Source organism: Dermacentor andersoni, chromosome 8 (genome assembly GCF_023375885.2).
Source record: "Dermacentor andersoni chromosome 8, qqDerAnde1_hic_scaffold, whole genome shotgun sequence".
In the NCBI taxonomy this organism is placed as follows: domain Eukaryota; kingdom Metazoa; phylum Arthropoda; class Arachnida; order Ixodida; family Ixodidae; genus Dermacentor; species Dermacentor andersoni.
Genome location: NC_092821.1, coordinates 152,288,059 through 152,301,678, shown reverse-complemented (window position 1 = coordinate 152,301,678; position 13,620 = coordinate 152,288,059). Strand labels below are relative to the sequence as shown.

General features: G+C 43.6%; 1 protein-coding gene and 1 pseudogene across 1 annotated transcript in view; both read left to right on the top strand.

Annotated features, from left to right (window-relative positions):
- Positions 1-12,571, top strand: part of LOC126525488 (TATA element modulatory factor-like) — a 58,045-nt gene extending 45,474 nt beyond the window's left edge. The window contains exons 22-25 of the mRNA XM_050173376.3: positions 1-162; positions 2,426-2,551; positions 6,786-6,896; positions 12,271-12,571. Coding sequence (XP_050029333.1) covers positions 1-162; positions 2,426-2,551; positions 6,786-6,896; positions 12,271-12,297 — 426 coding nt within the window. The 3' untranslated portion in view covers positions 12,298-12,571. The remainder of the gene's footprint in view (positions 163-2,425; positions 2,552-6,785; positions 6,897-12,270) is intronic.
- Positions 6,903-12,261, top strand: LOC129383307 (piggyBac transposable element-derived protein 4-like; annotated as a pseudogene).
- Positions 12,572-13,620: the final 1,049 nt, after the last annotated feature.

Sequence of the window (13,620 nt, the reverse complement as noted above, 5' to 3'; positions counted from 1 at the left end):
CTGCCTGATGACTTGAGCATGGCAAACAGCACATTCAGTGTTGGACCAGCAAGTCGTCACACTTCCTTGTACGAGAGCCTCCGTGGCGTCGGTGGCAGCTCGCTCATCGAGTCTCTCCAGGCACAGCTCAAGATGCGCGAAGGCGAAGTTGGTCAGTTGCAGGTAGGAATGGGGGCAACGAACTGTGTTCCACTTTTGATGTTTCTTAATTAATCCTTTTTAGGACGGCGTATATATTTTACAAGGCTCAACGTTTTTTGTGTGCCTATGAGTAAATGAGGTGCACAGAAATAGTTTACAAGAAATTTCACATCTCTGTACCAAGCAGTTTATTTCATAAAGGTGGGACGTATTTGTCTCACCGACACTAAATAGTTTTTCAAAAAGTGGGACGCCTGTGTCCCATTGATCCTCTAGGGTCTGAATACGAAATTATTTCTGATTTCTTTCCTCATCAAACAAAACTCTGGATATTTTTTGTATGGTATGAGTAAATGATATGCTTAGAAGTAGTTTGCAAGTAATTTCACTTCTGTAAGATCAGCCGATTATTTTTTAAATGTGGGATGTATTTGTCCCGCTGGCACTAAATGTCTTTCTTCGACAGACTTGTCTCATGGGCCCTGTAGGGTTCCAATGAAAAATTACATATAACCACTTACCTCGTACAACAAATCAAAGTAGAACAAACAGATTGTGTGCAGCAGTACCCATGCATAAAACATTTGTGCACACTTCTTGCCCATGCGTCAAGCACCGATGGCATCATCACCTTTCTGCACATGCGTGTTTCTTCGTGTGCATCAACAAGAGCGAGTTTTGTGGACTAGCTATCGTCTAGAGATATAAAAATTGATGCTTATTGCAAGCTAAACATGTAAATCTAAATGCAGGAAAGAGGAATAACTTACCGGGTATCTTGAGAATTTTGTTCTTGCGAGCAAATGTGGGCCAAAATAAGGAAGCGTTCCAACAATGAAAATTTTTCTAGCTCTAGCACGCTTGTTGCCCCTTAGTACCCACTCCTCAAACTATTCTCACATTAAGTTTTGAAAGTTTTTGATGAAAGACAGCCCCAAACTAATCAGATAAGTGCACCCATTGGCAACTGAGGAGCGTTTTCGCACGTATTACAAAGTGGTAGGTATACGTCTCAATGACCTATAGAGGGTTAAACACTAAATGCAATGAGCTTTTGAAGCCTAGTTCAGGTAATGTGAATATAAAGCAGCATCTATTCAAAACTGATGTGTCACAAGAAGTTCACAGAAATAGACGCTTCTGAAATCAAAATAGCAAAAATGCTGCCATTACCACTCACTGGATATGATGCAGAACCAAGAACACACGAGAACCTGCACAGCACCTCTGCAGGACCTCGGAGATTGGTTGGTGCCTGCAGCATGTTGAAAATCTCTGAGGTCTTGGACTGCGATTTGTGTCATATCCACTAACCACCAGGTGCATTAGTCGTATGCCTGGATGGTATATAAAGACTGTTAATAAGAAAGTTAGACAATTAATTCCCCAGCAGCTTTGTTTTAATAGTATATACTGCTCATCTATACCCGATTTACCCAAAGTAGAATTTCACTACAGTTGGCCTTCGCCTTCCGCTTTCCACACTGGTCTGTATTGATGGATTTGGGTAGGCTTTCTAGTGGACACATTTTTGGTGACGTTCATGTTAACAATGCTTTGTTTTCTGTTATGTTAGTGCATTTGTCAAATGCCGGTCTCATTTTATAGATAAGCTGGTTACAAGTGGTGGTGTTTGCATATTTTAGTTGACTGTGTGTCAGGCAGTCTGAGCAGGGCAGGGTTTCAGCGTGTATCTAGTACCTCACAAATAATTTCCAACAAAGCTATTCACTAAGCTTTGCAGAGAATTGTTATCAATATAATGCTCCCACTGCCGCTCTCTCGTGGCTTTCCCCTTCTTTTATATTCAAACTGCACTTTAAGCTGTGCCATTTTGAGGCTGTAACATTAATTTAGATTTTGAAGCCTCAAAAGCTGTCAACGTCGCCTTGAAAGAGACAAGTCCACTTGTCGAAACGTTGGCTCCCGCTTTTAGCTTTTTCTCGTTTTGCTCATCGTCTTGAATTTCCATCTTCCGCCTTCCCTGTGTTTTCCCTGAAAAGCTATCGCTGTCACTTCTCAGTGCTGGTTACCTCTGTGATTATTTATAACAACCAGTTTTAGACTTATTTCTGCACACGCTTCCTTTTCAAATCAAGTGAAGTCACCTTCCTACACATGTATGGAAATACACGGTGTAAATGTTCTGTAGGGCCAAATGCTTTGGAGGAGGATGGGGGGGGGGGGGGTATGTATTTGTGAGCAGCGCCGTTTATTTGGGCTCGCTTTGAGAAGGCTATCTGCTTGTCCCAAATCAATCATCTGACCATGGTTGTTCTTCCAGGCACAAATTGGCCAGTTGGAACGATGCAGGGAATCCTTGTCACGTGAGCTGACATTGCTGTCAGCCAAGCAAGAACTTTGGGACCAGGAGCACGAGGAGCTGCGTGAACTCAGGGTTCGTTTTGAGGCAAGTGGAGATTTTCTGTACGTTTCACGTGCTCAACCACTGCACACTGCAGCTTTAAAGCACAGTGAAGAGAAAATAAAAAACAAATTATTTGAGCTAGATATTATTGAATTATACCATACAGTACCAAAAAAAGCCACTCTTATCGTCAGAGGAAGCTTGTCAAGTGAGAGAAGATGTAAGAAGATGTAACAATGATAAACAAGTGGCATTGCCACACTAGCTCGCTGTGACATCATAAATTTTAATGACATCTGTTTAAGCCTGGTTCTTTTCTGATCGATACAGAACTAAAGGTATATACAATGTTGTATTTTAGGTAATAGAGCTTAAGATTGAACTTAGCAAGTTTCAAGGACATTTACTGAACCTCAAAGGCCCAAACATGGAAAAATACTTTAAAATTTTCTACACAAAATTCAAATAATGGTACCTTGGCCTTCATTTTATCTTCCAACAATCAAACTATTTCTGCAAGATTAACTGAGATAGAGCTTTATAAGGATACTACAGTGAAACCTCGTTAAACCATAATTGGCTGGAGCTTGGAAAAAGTATGTACTAAACAGTTGTACTGCTTAACCAAAATACCATGAGATCGCCCACTTACTTGTCAAAAACTTAACTCGGAGAAAGTGCAATGAAAGGGGAAAACACATGCAGTATGTATTCGCTTCGCACGACAAAAGAGTTATTTTCGTTTGATGCTGCCGTGGCCTAACAGCGACGACAGCGGCCTCAAACTTACTGAAGGTGCGAGCCAGCTTTTCAACCAGCCCCCTCTTCTCGGCAAACACTCACATGGCAGATTCCTCGTTGGCATTGCATATTCTCCGTTCGTGGGCGTGGTAGCGCTGCAGAAGTCGTGGGGCACCTTTTTCATTGCGGGGTACTGTTTTCGTCATGGCGATTGCATTCATGAGGCTGACGTAACACGCAGCTTCTGCCACTGTTGGGCCTGAATCGCCCGTGCTGTCGCTTTCCGTGTCGTCCTCATCACTGTCGCTAGGCGACACTTCGGCAACAACAGAGTCAACGATGGCGAAAGGTTGAGCCTCGTAGCCGACATCTCTTTGCGATCGCAGCAGCGCTGTTGAGCAACTTCTTCCAATTCCAAATGCCGCACACCGTAGTCAACAGTAGATCCCTCTTGCGTGCCAGCGCTGACTTCATGTCACGTTGGTCGCGGGATCGAATCCCGGCCACGGCGGCCGCATTTCGATGGGGGCGAAATGCGAAAACACCCGTGTACTTAGCTTTAGGTGCACGTTAAAGAACCCCAGGTGGTCGAAATTTCTGGAGTCCTCCACTACAGCGTGCCTCATAATCAGAAAGTGGTTTTGGCACGTAAAACCCCATAATTTTTTTTTTTTCATGTCACGTTCAATAGCAAGAATGATGTCTAATTTTTCTTCTATGCTGAGCATCCGGCGTCTTTTTTTATCCGAGCTTCGGCATGACGCGAGTCCTTGCCTGCACGATGCCACAACGCTTTCTGCCACAGCGCCGAAATGATGTTGATGTTGATGTGGCTTCACGCGCGAACACACAGGGCACTTGGAGGCCGTTGTTCTGACCTCTGAGGCTTGTTGTTCTGCCGGACTGCCCGATGGAGACGATGCACTACCATGTATGCGCGACGAAAAGTAGAAACAGTACGTGTTAACCGATACGTACGCAATAAGCTGGTGCTGTTTATACAGATACAAGACACATTATGTTCAATGGTTGCTGAGTCGGGGATTTGACTGTACTGCTTTTCAAATGAAACTACTCTTTAAGCGGGTACAGTTTAACGAGGTTTTACTGTACATCAGTCTCAATAGATTCAGTGTTTCTCTTTAGCGTGCCATTAAGCATAAGTAGCTAATGGGCTGTGCAGTGTGGTTGTATTTGTACAGTATTTGTGTGGCTCTAACATATTAGTCATTTCAGTTAATTAAGGTTGGCAGCTGGTGGGTTGATACATTGTGGTCAGAAAAAGAGCCGGTGCAGAAGATCGCATTAGCACATTAAAGAAATGTGATGATATGAACACTCATTATTTTGCACTCTTAAATTCTCAAGTTTTTCCTTTTGCACATGCCCATGGACTTCACACGTTTGCGAGAGTCCTCTGATTCCTTTTATTGTGATAGCAATGTATACAGACACTCTAGGCACGGTCGTGCCACCGTCATTTGGCTGTCGTGATATCGATGGCGCATGTACAGCCAGCCCGTGGAGGGCTGCAAGAAGTACACAGCGCGTTTGGCTGCAGAAAGAGCAAAGCCAATTGGATGCAGCATTGTGCCCCACTCAATTAGCTGGCATGAGCATTGCTCGCACAGACACTGGTGTTGCTGATGTGCATATGTGTACGTACCTCTCCACGGCCACACTGGAAAACTAATACTTCCATTTTAGCACATATCTGACCCCACCGTGCTTTATACGATGGTCTGAGGGGAATGCACGGTAGGTTTCAAGCTTCAAAAATTGACTGTTGTTACAAACGACGACAGGCCGACACGTTTGTTGCAAAAATTACCTTTATTACCGCACTCCGTGACTCTTCCCCCACACTGTCCACATGCTGTCCATGTGTGCACACCACACGCAACACACACTGCGCCACCCACATTTTCCTTACTTTCTTGCCGCTGCACTCATGCCACCCAGTCCTTTCCCTGGCAACTACAGGCGACCGCGACCACGCGGCCTTCGGGAACCGTGCTTTGCCTCACTTGGAGCTCTCGCTCTGCTGCACACGATTTTCCTTCACTCTCATCATGTGCACCATTGAGGTGCAATGCCGGTGGCAGCACTCCTTTATTCCAGAGGTCTAGTAGCTGCCAGGGTGTCGTTTCTGCTGTAAGGAACAGTTGCTTCGTGTGCTGCGTTGCATCAGCATGTCACCCCCTCTATATTGTTAGAACGCTGTCTGGAGAGCTTCAGCACAATGCCAAACCTTGCTGTCGATGTCAGTGCTTCACCCTTCGGGTGACTCTGTCATTTTTCTTTTTTTAATGAACAAATTTTTCAACAACACATGCAGTGTTTATTCTGTCAACTTCTTTTCTGTTTATGTCTTCTGCACTGGCTTTTTCTCTTCTTCTCGTCCTGCTGTGGTAACTCAGTAGCTCTAGTGCTGCTGAGCACAATGTCTTAGGAATGCAAGGATACTCATACACACTAATAAGATTTTGGTGCACATTAAAGGAGCACAGAAAAACAAAATTGGTCATTGCTCTGACATTTCTCATAGCATAGGGTTTCCTGAAAAATTTACTAGAGGGAACTCTTGTGCTGCAACCATTCAGTTATCATGGGAATTGTGGTCAGTATACATTGGTAGTAGTACACCTAATTTTTATGCTTGTGGGTTCAGACATTCTTTTAGTGTCACTGCACCTCTTTTCCAAGCAATTATAGTTTTCTAAACATGGGAATACAATGTCTCTGAATGCACAAACGAGGGATCTGCACAGATCCCAGCATGTCAAATTTTGTGTCTATTGACATTGGTCAGTGACCTGTTATACTAATAGTGCTTCTCTTTGAAACCGAACTCCTCTACTCTGTTCTCTCTTGCACGTCTGGCTAGGGCAGATTATTACTCCTGCCAACATTTTTTTCCCTTGCTAAATGCCTAGTGCAGCTGGATGCACCTGTTTGGGTTTTATTTAGTTTTTTTTTTTCCAAGGTGAGAGGCGCATCCTCACCGACAGCATTGTAGTTGAACTGTAACCTGAATCAGTAAATCATGTCTCACTTGGTTATCTGTCTTGCCTGATGCATTAGTGGGAGTCTTGTGGTTTCTTTTCTACAGGTTTAATCCCCAGCGGCACTAAGATGGGGGCAGAATTCGAAAACACTCGTGTACCATGTTTCGGGTGCACATTAACAAAATCCAGGTCGTCACTCATAACCCATTGGGCAGTCTTGAAGTTTGTTCTCCCCCACGCCCCTTTGGGAGAAAAAGAACGAAGAAACTGAGATAGAAGGCCTTGCACCTCACGTGGATGTCAAACCTCATAGTTTAATTTGATTGAACTTGTAAACATTTTCATGAATAACATGTGCACCTCTCTGCATCCGACTTTTCTTCCTTGCATCCCAGTTGCAATTTTACTAGGGCATTTAAATACAAATAGGGATTGTATATCAAAGCACCAAAGGGCCAGTCATTGAAGAATGTTCTCAAGTTCTGTAATAGCTGAATAAACAAAGTCACTGGAATCGTTGTCTGCAGGATGTGAACCAGAAGTACAACACGCTGCTCCAGATGTATGGCGAGAAGGTAGAGGAAGCAGAAGAGCTACGTCTCGACCTGGAAGACATCAAGTCCATGTACAAGGCTCAGGTATTTAGTTCACCTAATCTTATGCAAAAAGCACTATCAACATTAAAACAATGGCCACAGAGCAATGAAGTTGGAAAAACGCACACAAAGTAATCACTCAAGGCATGATGCAAATACAGCCTTTTAGACATCATGGAATAGCTTCTAGGCTAATGAGTTAAATAAGTGGTGTTTGCAAACACATAAAATGAAAAACAAAGAATAAAAGGAATGCGTTTACAGAAAGCAGCACCCCGAACTGCACTTAGCAACAAAGGCTATGCATTCTGAACCACTGTGCAGATAATTTAATACTGGAAGTGTTTGTCATTGTAAAGGCATTCAACTGCATTTAGTACCTGTACTGTGGCTTCTCGTGGCCTGTTAACTTTTATGACTGTTTTCTTCCAGTATTCATGCGCTACGTGATGTGTGCTTAGCATATGAGCTTAGGATCATTTTGAATATCGAACACAGTGCATGGCCAGTGCTTCTGTGAGAATGCAATCCAGGCTTTCTAATTATATGAAGCCAACAGGCAATTAAAACCACGAAAAGCATAAGGAGGATTGACTGCTCTTTTTACTCAGTTGTTGAATTACTAGTTGTCCATCATAGTTAAACTGGCGATAAATTTTATGTTCCTAGTCAATGACACAGCCAGAAATTTCGTTCGAGGCGAGGGGATGGGGGGGGGGGCTTACGTTGCAGCTCAGCCTCCTCCTTATAAAATTTGTTGAGGGATCAAATACATGAATAATAACTGCATTGCCATTGCCAAAGATGCTGCGAACGAATTCTTGAATGCTACACACCATCAAGAGAAGCAAAATATGCTTTTCATAAAATAATATACTCGTATGTCCCAAAAATTGTGCCCGACATAATTGATATCAATGTTGCCACATTTTTTGTCTATTTGATAAGTAAAGAAAATATCGCACAAACTTTAGAACTATATCATTTAAAAACCAGCAAAGCAGTGCATGCCGCTGATGTGAAAAATGTGAAAAGAAAAACTGAAAATGTGAAAAAATGTGATAAGAAAAATGTGAAAAAAAACCCAAATGAAGGCCATGAAATGAAAAAGTTGAGGACAAATATGTTAATGAAACTGCCAGTTAAGAACCTTGTTTACATTTTTGTACTTATGCAATGGCCAGGGAATAATTTCAGTGACACTGTCATTTGTTCCAATGTATTGCACAGGAGCAACTGTCGCCAATCATGTATTGTGAGTAATTGCACCGAAATTATAGAAACAGAAATTATAGTAAGAGAAAGCACATATAAAAAAAAGCAGGAGTTTCGCAATATATACGAAAGTGAGTCAAATGAAAGTGAGCCAGTGCGAATATGTATATGACAAAAGGGGTACTTTATTTTAAAGTAGTCTCCATGAGCATTTAGACATTTGTCCCACTGACTAATGAACCGCGCGATTCCCATCTCATAAAACTCCTTGGGTTGCTGCTTCAGAAAGTCTGTAACTGACTCCTTCACGTCATTGTCCGACACGAATCTGGTTGCCTGGTGCCGTTTCTTTTTTTTTTTTTTTTTTTCAATTGCCCCAAGCCCCAAAATGTGAAGTTGCAAGGCAACAGGTCTGGGCTGCATGGCGGATGTTGCAGCGTTTCGCACTTGAACTTTGACAATTTTGGAGGTTTTTGGAGGTTTTAAACCATTCGCTTTCAAAGCAGGCAATCCGCCGACCGCTTCCGCCATGGCCAAACTGCAATAAGCCGGTGGTTTGCCAGCCTCCGGAAGAAGCATTGCTTTTAAAAGGCCCCAGTAGTAGTAGTAGTAGTAGTAGTAGTAGTAGTAGCAGTAGTAGTAGTAGTAGCAGTAGCAGTAGCAGTAGTAGTAGTAGTAGTAGTAGTAGTAGTAGTAGTAGTAGTAGTAGTACCCCAGTAGAAGGTGCTTCCCTCTACACTGTTGTTGGGTTGTTTCGTCTTTTTCACATCAGATGAACATAGTTGGATGCTATTTTTGAGCTTGGTTGTTTGAAAAAAGAAAAATGAAGTTGGCGGCTGTGCTTTCTTTGTCGAGTCGTTCGCTGCACCTGAAGCATGGGGTCACGGAAGAAGAAAGTTCTCGCGTGTGAAGAAATTCTCGAGCTGGTGTTCCAAAGTGATGACGATCCAGAAGCTATCTCGGACCAAAAAAGTAGCGGTAATGAGAGTGATGGTGAGAACGGCAGTGATTGTGAAAGCAATGTGTGTGTATCTCAGGGCACCCCTGTCTCCACCCCACCACCTTAAAGACGCCAAGAAATGAAGATTGGCAGTGGGAGGAAAAAGACAGTTCACATAATGTCACCAAACTGTCTTTTAGCGAAAGTCCTGGAGTCAAGCAAGTGATCAAGCTGAAAGTAGGTGAGAGTCCCAGTACTTTGGGTTTGTTCAACACTCTCCTCGGAGACAATTTTTGGGACATGATTGCAAGGCACGCCAACACTTATGCAAGGGAGAAACAGTCTTCTAAGCAAGACCCCACATGGCATGAAACGACACCGAGGGAGGTGAAAGTTTATTTCGCGCTGTGTGTATTAATGAGCCAGGTAAAAAAGAGCAGCATCCAGGCATGTTGGTCACAAGAAAGTGTGATCAGCACACCATTTTTTGTGACAGTGATGCCCGGGCAATGTTTCTTGGCACTCTCCTGATATCTACATCTCTGTGACAACAACCTTACAGCAGCTGATGACAGGCTGGGGAAGCTACGACCTGTACTGGACTATATTATCAAGTCCCTAGGTAATGCCTACTCTCCAAAAGAAGGTCTTGCTGTGGACGAGAGCTTGATGAGATTTCTTGGTCGTCTCACATACGTTCAACCCCTCAAAACGAGCCCGTTTTGACGTGAAGTTTTATAAGCTGTGTGAATCTGCTAGTGGCTACTGCCTGAACTTCTATGCAGGAAAAAGTGAGAAAACAACCGCTACCATTGGAATGTTGTGTAGCGAGGTTGTCGTCAGCAACCTTGTCGGCGATCATCTTGCGGATGGTCACACAGTCTACATGGACAAGTAGTATTCTTCACCACTTCTCTTCCTTCACATAAATCAAGCGGGATCAAACGCTGTGGGTACTGTTAGGGAGCACTTTAAGAACATGCCCAAGGAGCTGAAAGATGGCGAGTGGAAGACCTTCTTCTCGCAAGGCATCATGGTCTTGATATGGTAGGACAGGAAGCCTGTCAACATGCTCTCTATGTGTCACAACAAAGCCAGTGTGACTGAGACCGGCAAGAAAAACCGCCAGAATGACCTGCCCGTTTTGAAGCCTCAGGTTGTGCAGGACTACAACCATGGAATGGGAGGTGTGGATCGGGAAGATCAACAGCTCCCTTCCTTTCCTATAATGCGAAGGTACACAAAAGGATACAAGATGTTTTTTTACATCATGGACATCGCTGTTTATATCAGCTACGTCCTATCAGCCAAGATTCAAGAAAGCGAGTGAGCCATACGGACTGAAAAGTCGACCTGGTGGAACAACTGACCGAAGAGACTGTGTTGCGACGAGGCAAATTGCCTGTTGGTACCCCACCGATGCAGCTATAGGCCTGTGAGTAGACTCACTTCCCTTGCCAGATCCTACCGAGCACAATCAAGCAAAATCCATCCAGACAATGTCAGGTCTGTAAAGCCGAGGGGAAGAAGAGCGAGAGCCGGTCGGAGTGCGAAAAATGTGAAGTGGCACTTCACATGCTCGTCTGCTTCAAGACCTTCCACACTCGCAAGGTACTCAGAGTTCATTGCTTCCGGAAGACATTCCCAAACAGAATAAAACACAAAGTGTTCACGTGGGAAATAATAGGCGGAGTTACGGCAGTTTCTTTACGATGCCATACACTGCAGTCTGTGGTGGCGAAACTTACGTGGTACAGCTCGCGGGAACAGGCGTCGAAGCCGTGGAAGTGAATGGGTTAAAAATAGCCAATGGTAGAAAATGTAAAGGTAGTACTTGGCTCCATTATAGCCATGCCTTCATAAGAATCTGTTGCATGAGAGCTTTGGGGCATCTAAAGAAAGTGTTAAACTCATACCACAAAGATAGAGGTAATCAGATGCATCATCTCAATCTCCTTTAGCCCCTATCCCCACCCACAGTAACATTGATGAAAAATTTGTGTGGTGCTTCAACTGAGCAAGGAGGGCCTCTTATAAAGTGCTCATTTGGAAAGGAAAAACATGGAAGCGTCAAAATACAGTTAAACCTCAATATAACGATATTCTCGATATAATGAAGTACTTAACTTTTCATAACCTCTTGTCCATAGGACCCCATGTATTTAGAACCTCAGTACAACAAAGTGTGTTTGTATGCGATTTTAATATAACAAAATTTTGCTTCCGCCACAAAGGAATGCCGAGACAATAAACTGAAACTTCCACCGGCGCAGATGGTCCAGTGATTGAATTACAAGCGGCTACTTGCAAACGCACCTCTCAAATCGCGTGTGGTGTGACAAGAGTGGAGCCGCATCATGTTCCGTATAAAGTCCTATCGCGGCCCGTGCACTTTGTGCTTTAGGTGCAAGTGAAAGTGTGCAAGGGTGAGACAAGAAAGATGGTGGTTTCACGAGTGCTGCCTTCCCGCGTGAGCAAAGGGAAGGAGGGGAAGGGGAGTTCGCTCGCGGTAACACGATCAAGTGCGCCCGAGGGGCCGGGTGGGTGGGGGGAGGCAAGTTGGCATATCGCGATTTCTGCCGCGTGTCTCCACCGTGGCTGTGCATGGCTGTAAGCGCGGCTGAACGCATACCCAGCCGCACACCCTGCTTTAGAGGTAATTGACCGCATGTGCAAAGAGCGGGCGTGCCGAGACGGCGTGACATCATGTAACCTGTCTTCCTGCACATTTAGTATTGGAGGTTGCGTAATCTTGGGTTTCGGTTACTTGTTGGAGTGACAGGCAGATGAAGCATTCGCTCTCCACTGCCCGCGCTTTTCATGATAGCTTCGTCCCAGTGGGGACGACTCGTATCAGCTGCGACGGCGGAGTGCACGTGAAAGCTTGGCTGGCTTCGATTAATTCGTACCGCCAAGAAGAAATCGACCACGTACGTGGCACAAAACCGTATCATTTGTCGCTGACTGCCAAATTCTTCAGATGAAGTTGTTTTCTCATTCAAATTTGCTTTTTTCGATTGCCCGATAATTCGTAAAATTCTTGCGGCCCCTTTCCTTATAAGAAAAATCGATCGGCGACTGTACTTATTTTCATAAAAGGTCAAATGTTAGTACAACAAAATATCGATATAACGAAGCAAATTGCCGATTTTACCTACTTCGTTATATCGAGGTTTAACTGCATCAGGAACACTAAGTGAAGATCTGTTTTTAGGAAGTGCCAGGAAAAGCTTGATCATTTAGATGTTCTGTTCATTTCAGATAAATGAGCTCATCAATGCCAAATAGTGAGCTCTCTTGGTCATCGCCAGTTGCCACCAGGGGCACCACCAGACACTCACCATCGCAGGCGAAGGCAGTCAGTGTCTTGACACATTGTGTCGTCCACACGGGAGTATTAAAGTTAGGAGAGCGGAAGCTAGGTGCAAGATCTGTACATAAACAAGATGTGCATACCAGTGTTGTGTTTGTATAGTGCTTTGAAAGGCACGGAGGGTAATCAAAGGAACTTCGCAAGTCTTGATTTTTTTTTAAATAAAATGTTTTACCTGCGGTTGTTACAGACAGTGTTCTTGCGCATGTTTCTTTATTTACAAACCATGGCAGTTTAGGATAACATCCAGCTGGCCACCATTCCATGTAGAAAAAAAAAGCTATTTTATTTATTTGTACATTTATGACCAAATGGAGCTGTCCAATAGATAGTTAATATAATTAATAAATAAGTTAATTAATAAAGAGGTAACCAAAAGTGTTGCTGAACTAAATAAGGAAATGTTGCTAAAATTGCTGTCAGGAGTAGCTATGATACTATACGCAGTGTTTCTGCATATGTAAACCCAACCAGAAATTGAAGTATGCTATAAAGTTGAGATTTGTTGCATGTGCCAGTTTTGCCTTGCAGCGTGGCTTCATGAAAAGGTGCGCCTTACGTAGGACATTACGGACAAGGACAGTAGAAAGAAAGAAATGCTACACACACATGTTGTTCTTGACACAGAGTACGAAGCATGAAGCAAGGGAACAGGAAAAACACAGGGAAGCGGCAACTAGGACTAACTGTTTAGTAGCAGACCCAGATACGAAAATTCACTGACAATTATGATACTCCCTAATGCAAAATTTGAGGGCAGCTCTATACGTGTTTTATTTTGCACTATATTGAAGCAAAGAATTTGAGATAGACATGTAGCAGAGTCAGTGATAGTCGAAAATTTGATCTGCGGGTCAAACGTGTCCGCTGTTATACATGACTCATCGAAGGTTGCAGTGTAATTGCCGGTGCCGCCTGGCTTCCAGAAAGTGGTACACAATTCGCATTGCACATACAATCAGATTACAAAACAATCGTAAGCCACGACAATAAAAACAAGCGTGAGCGAGAGCAAACCAAGCAAACCAAACAAGGCCGTGCAAGCAGACGATAGTATGAAATGAGTGGTCCGGATTGGATCAGTTGCGAGTAAGCATTGATCGGTTGGGCGTGTCGGCGTGACATTAGTTTGCCATGCACACCTCACTTAATTCTTTCTCTACCATGGAGAAAATAGGTGTTTTTTGTAGGTTACGCCAGATTTCTTTTTTCTGAAGAAACTACTGCACTAAATATCT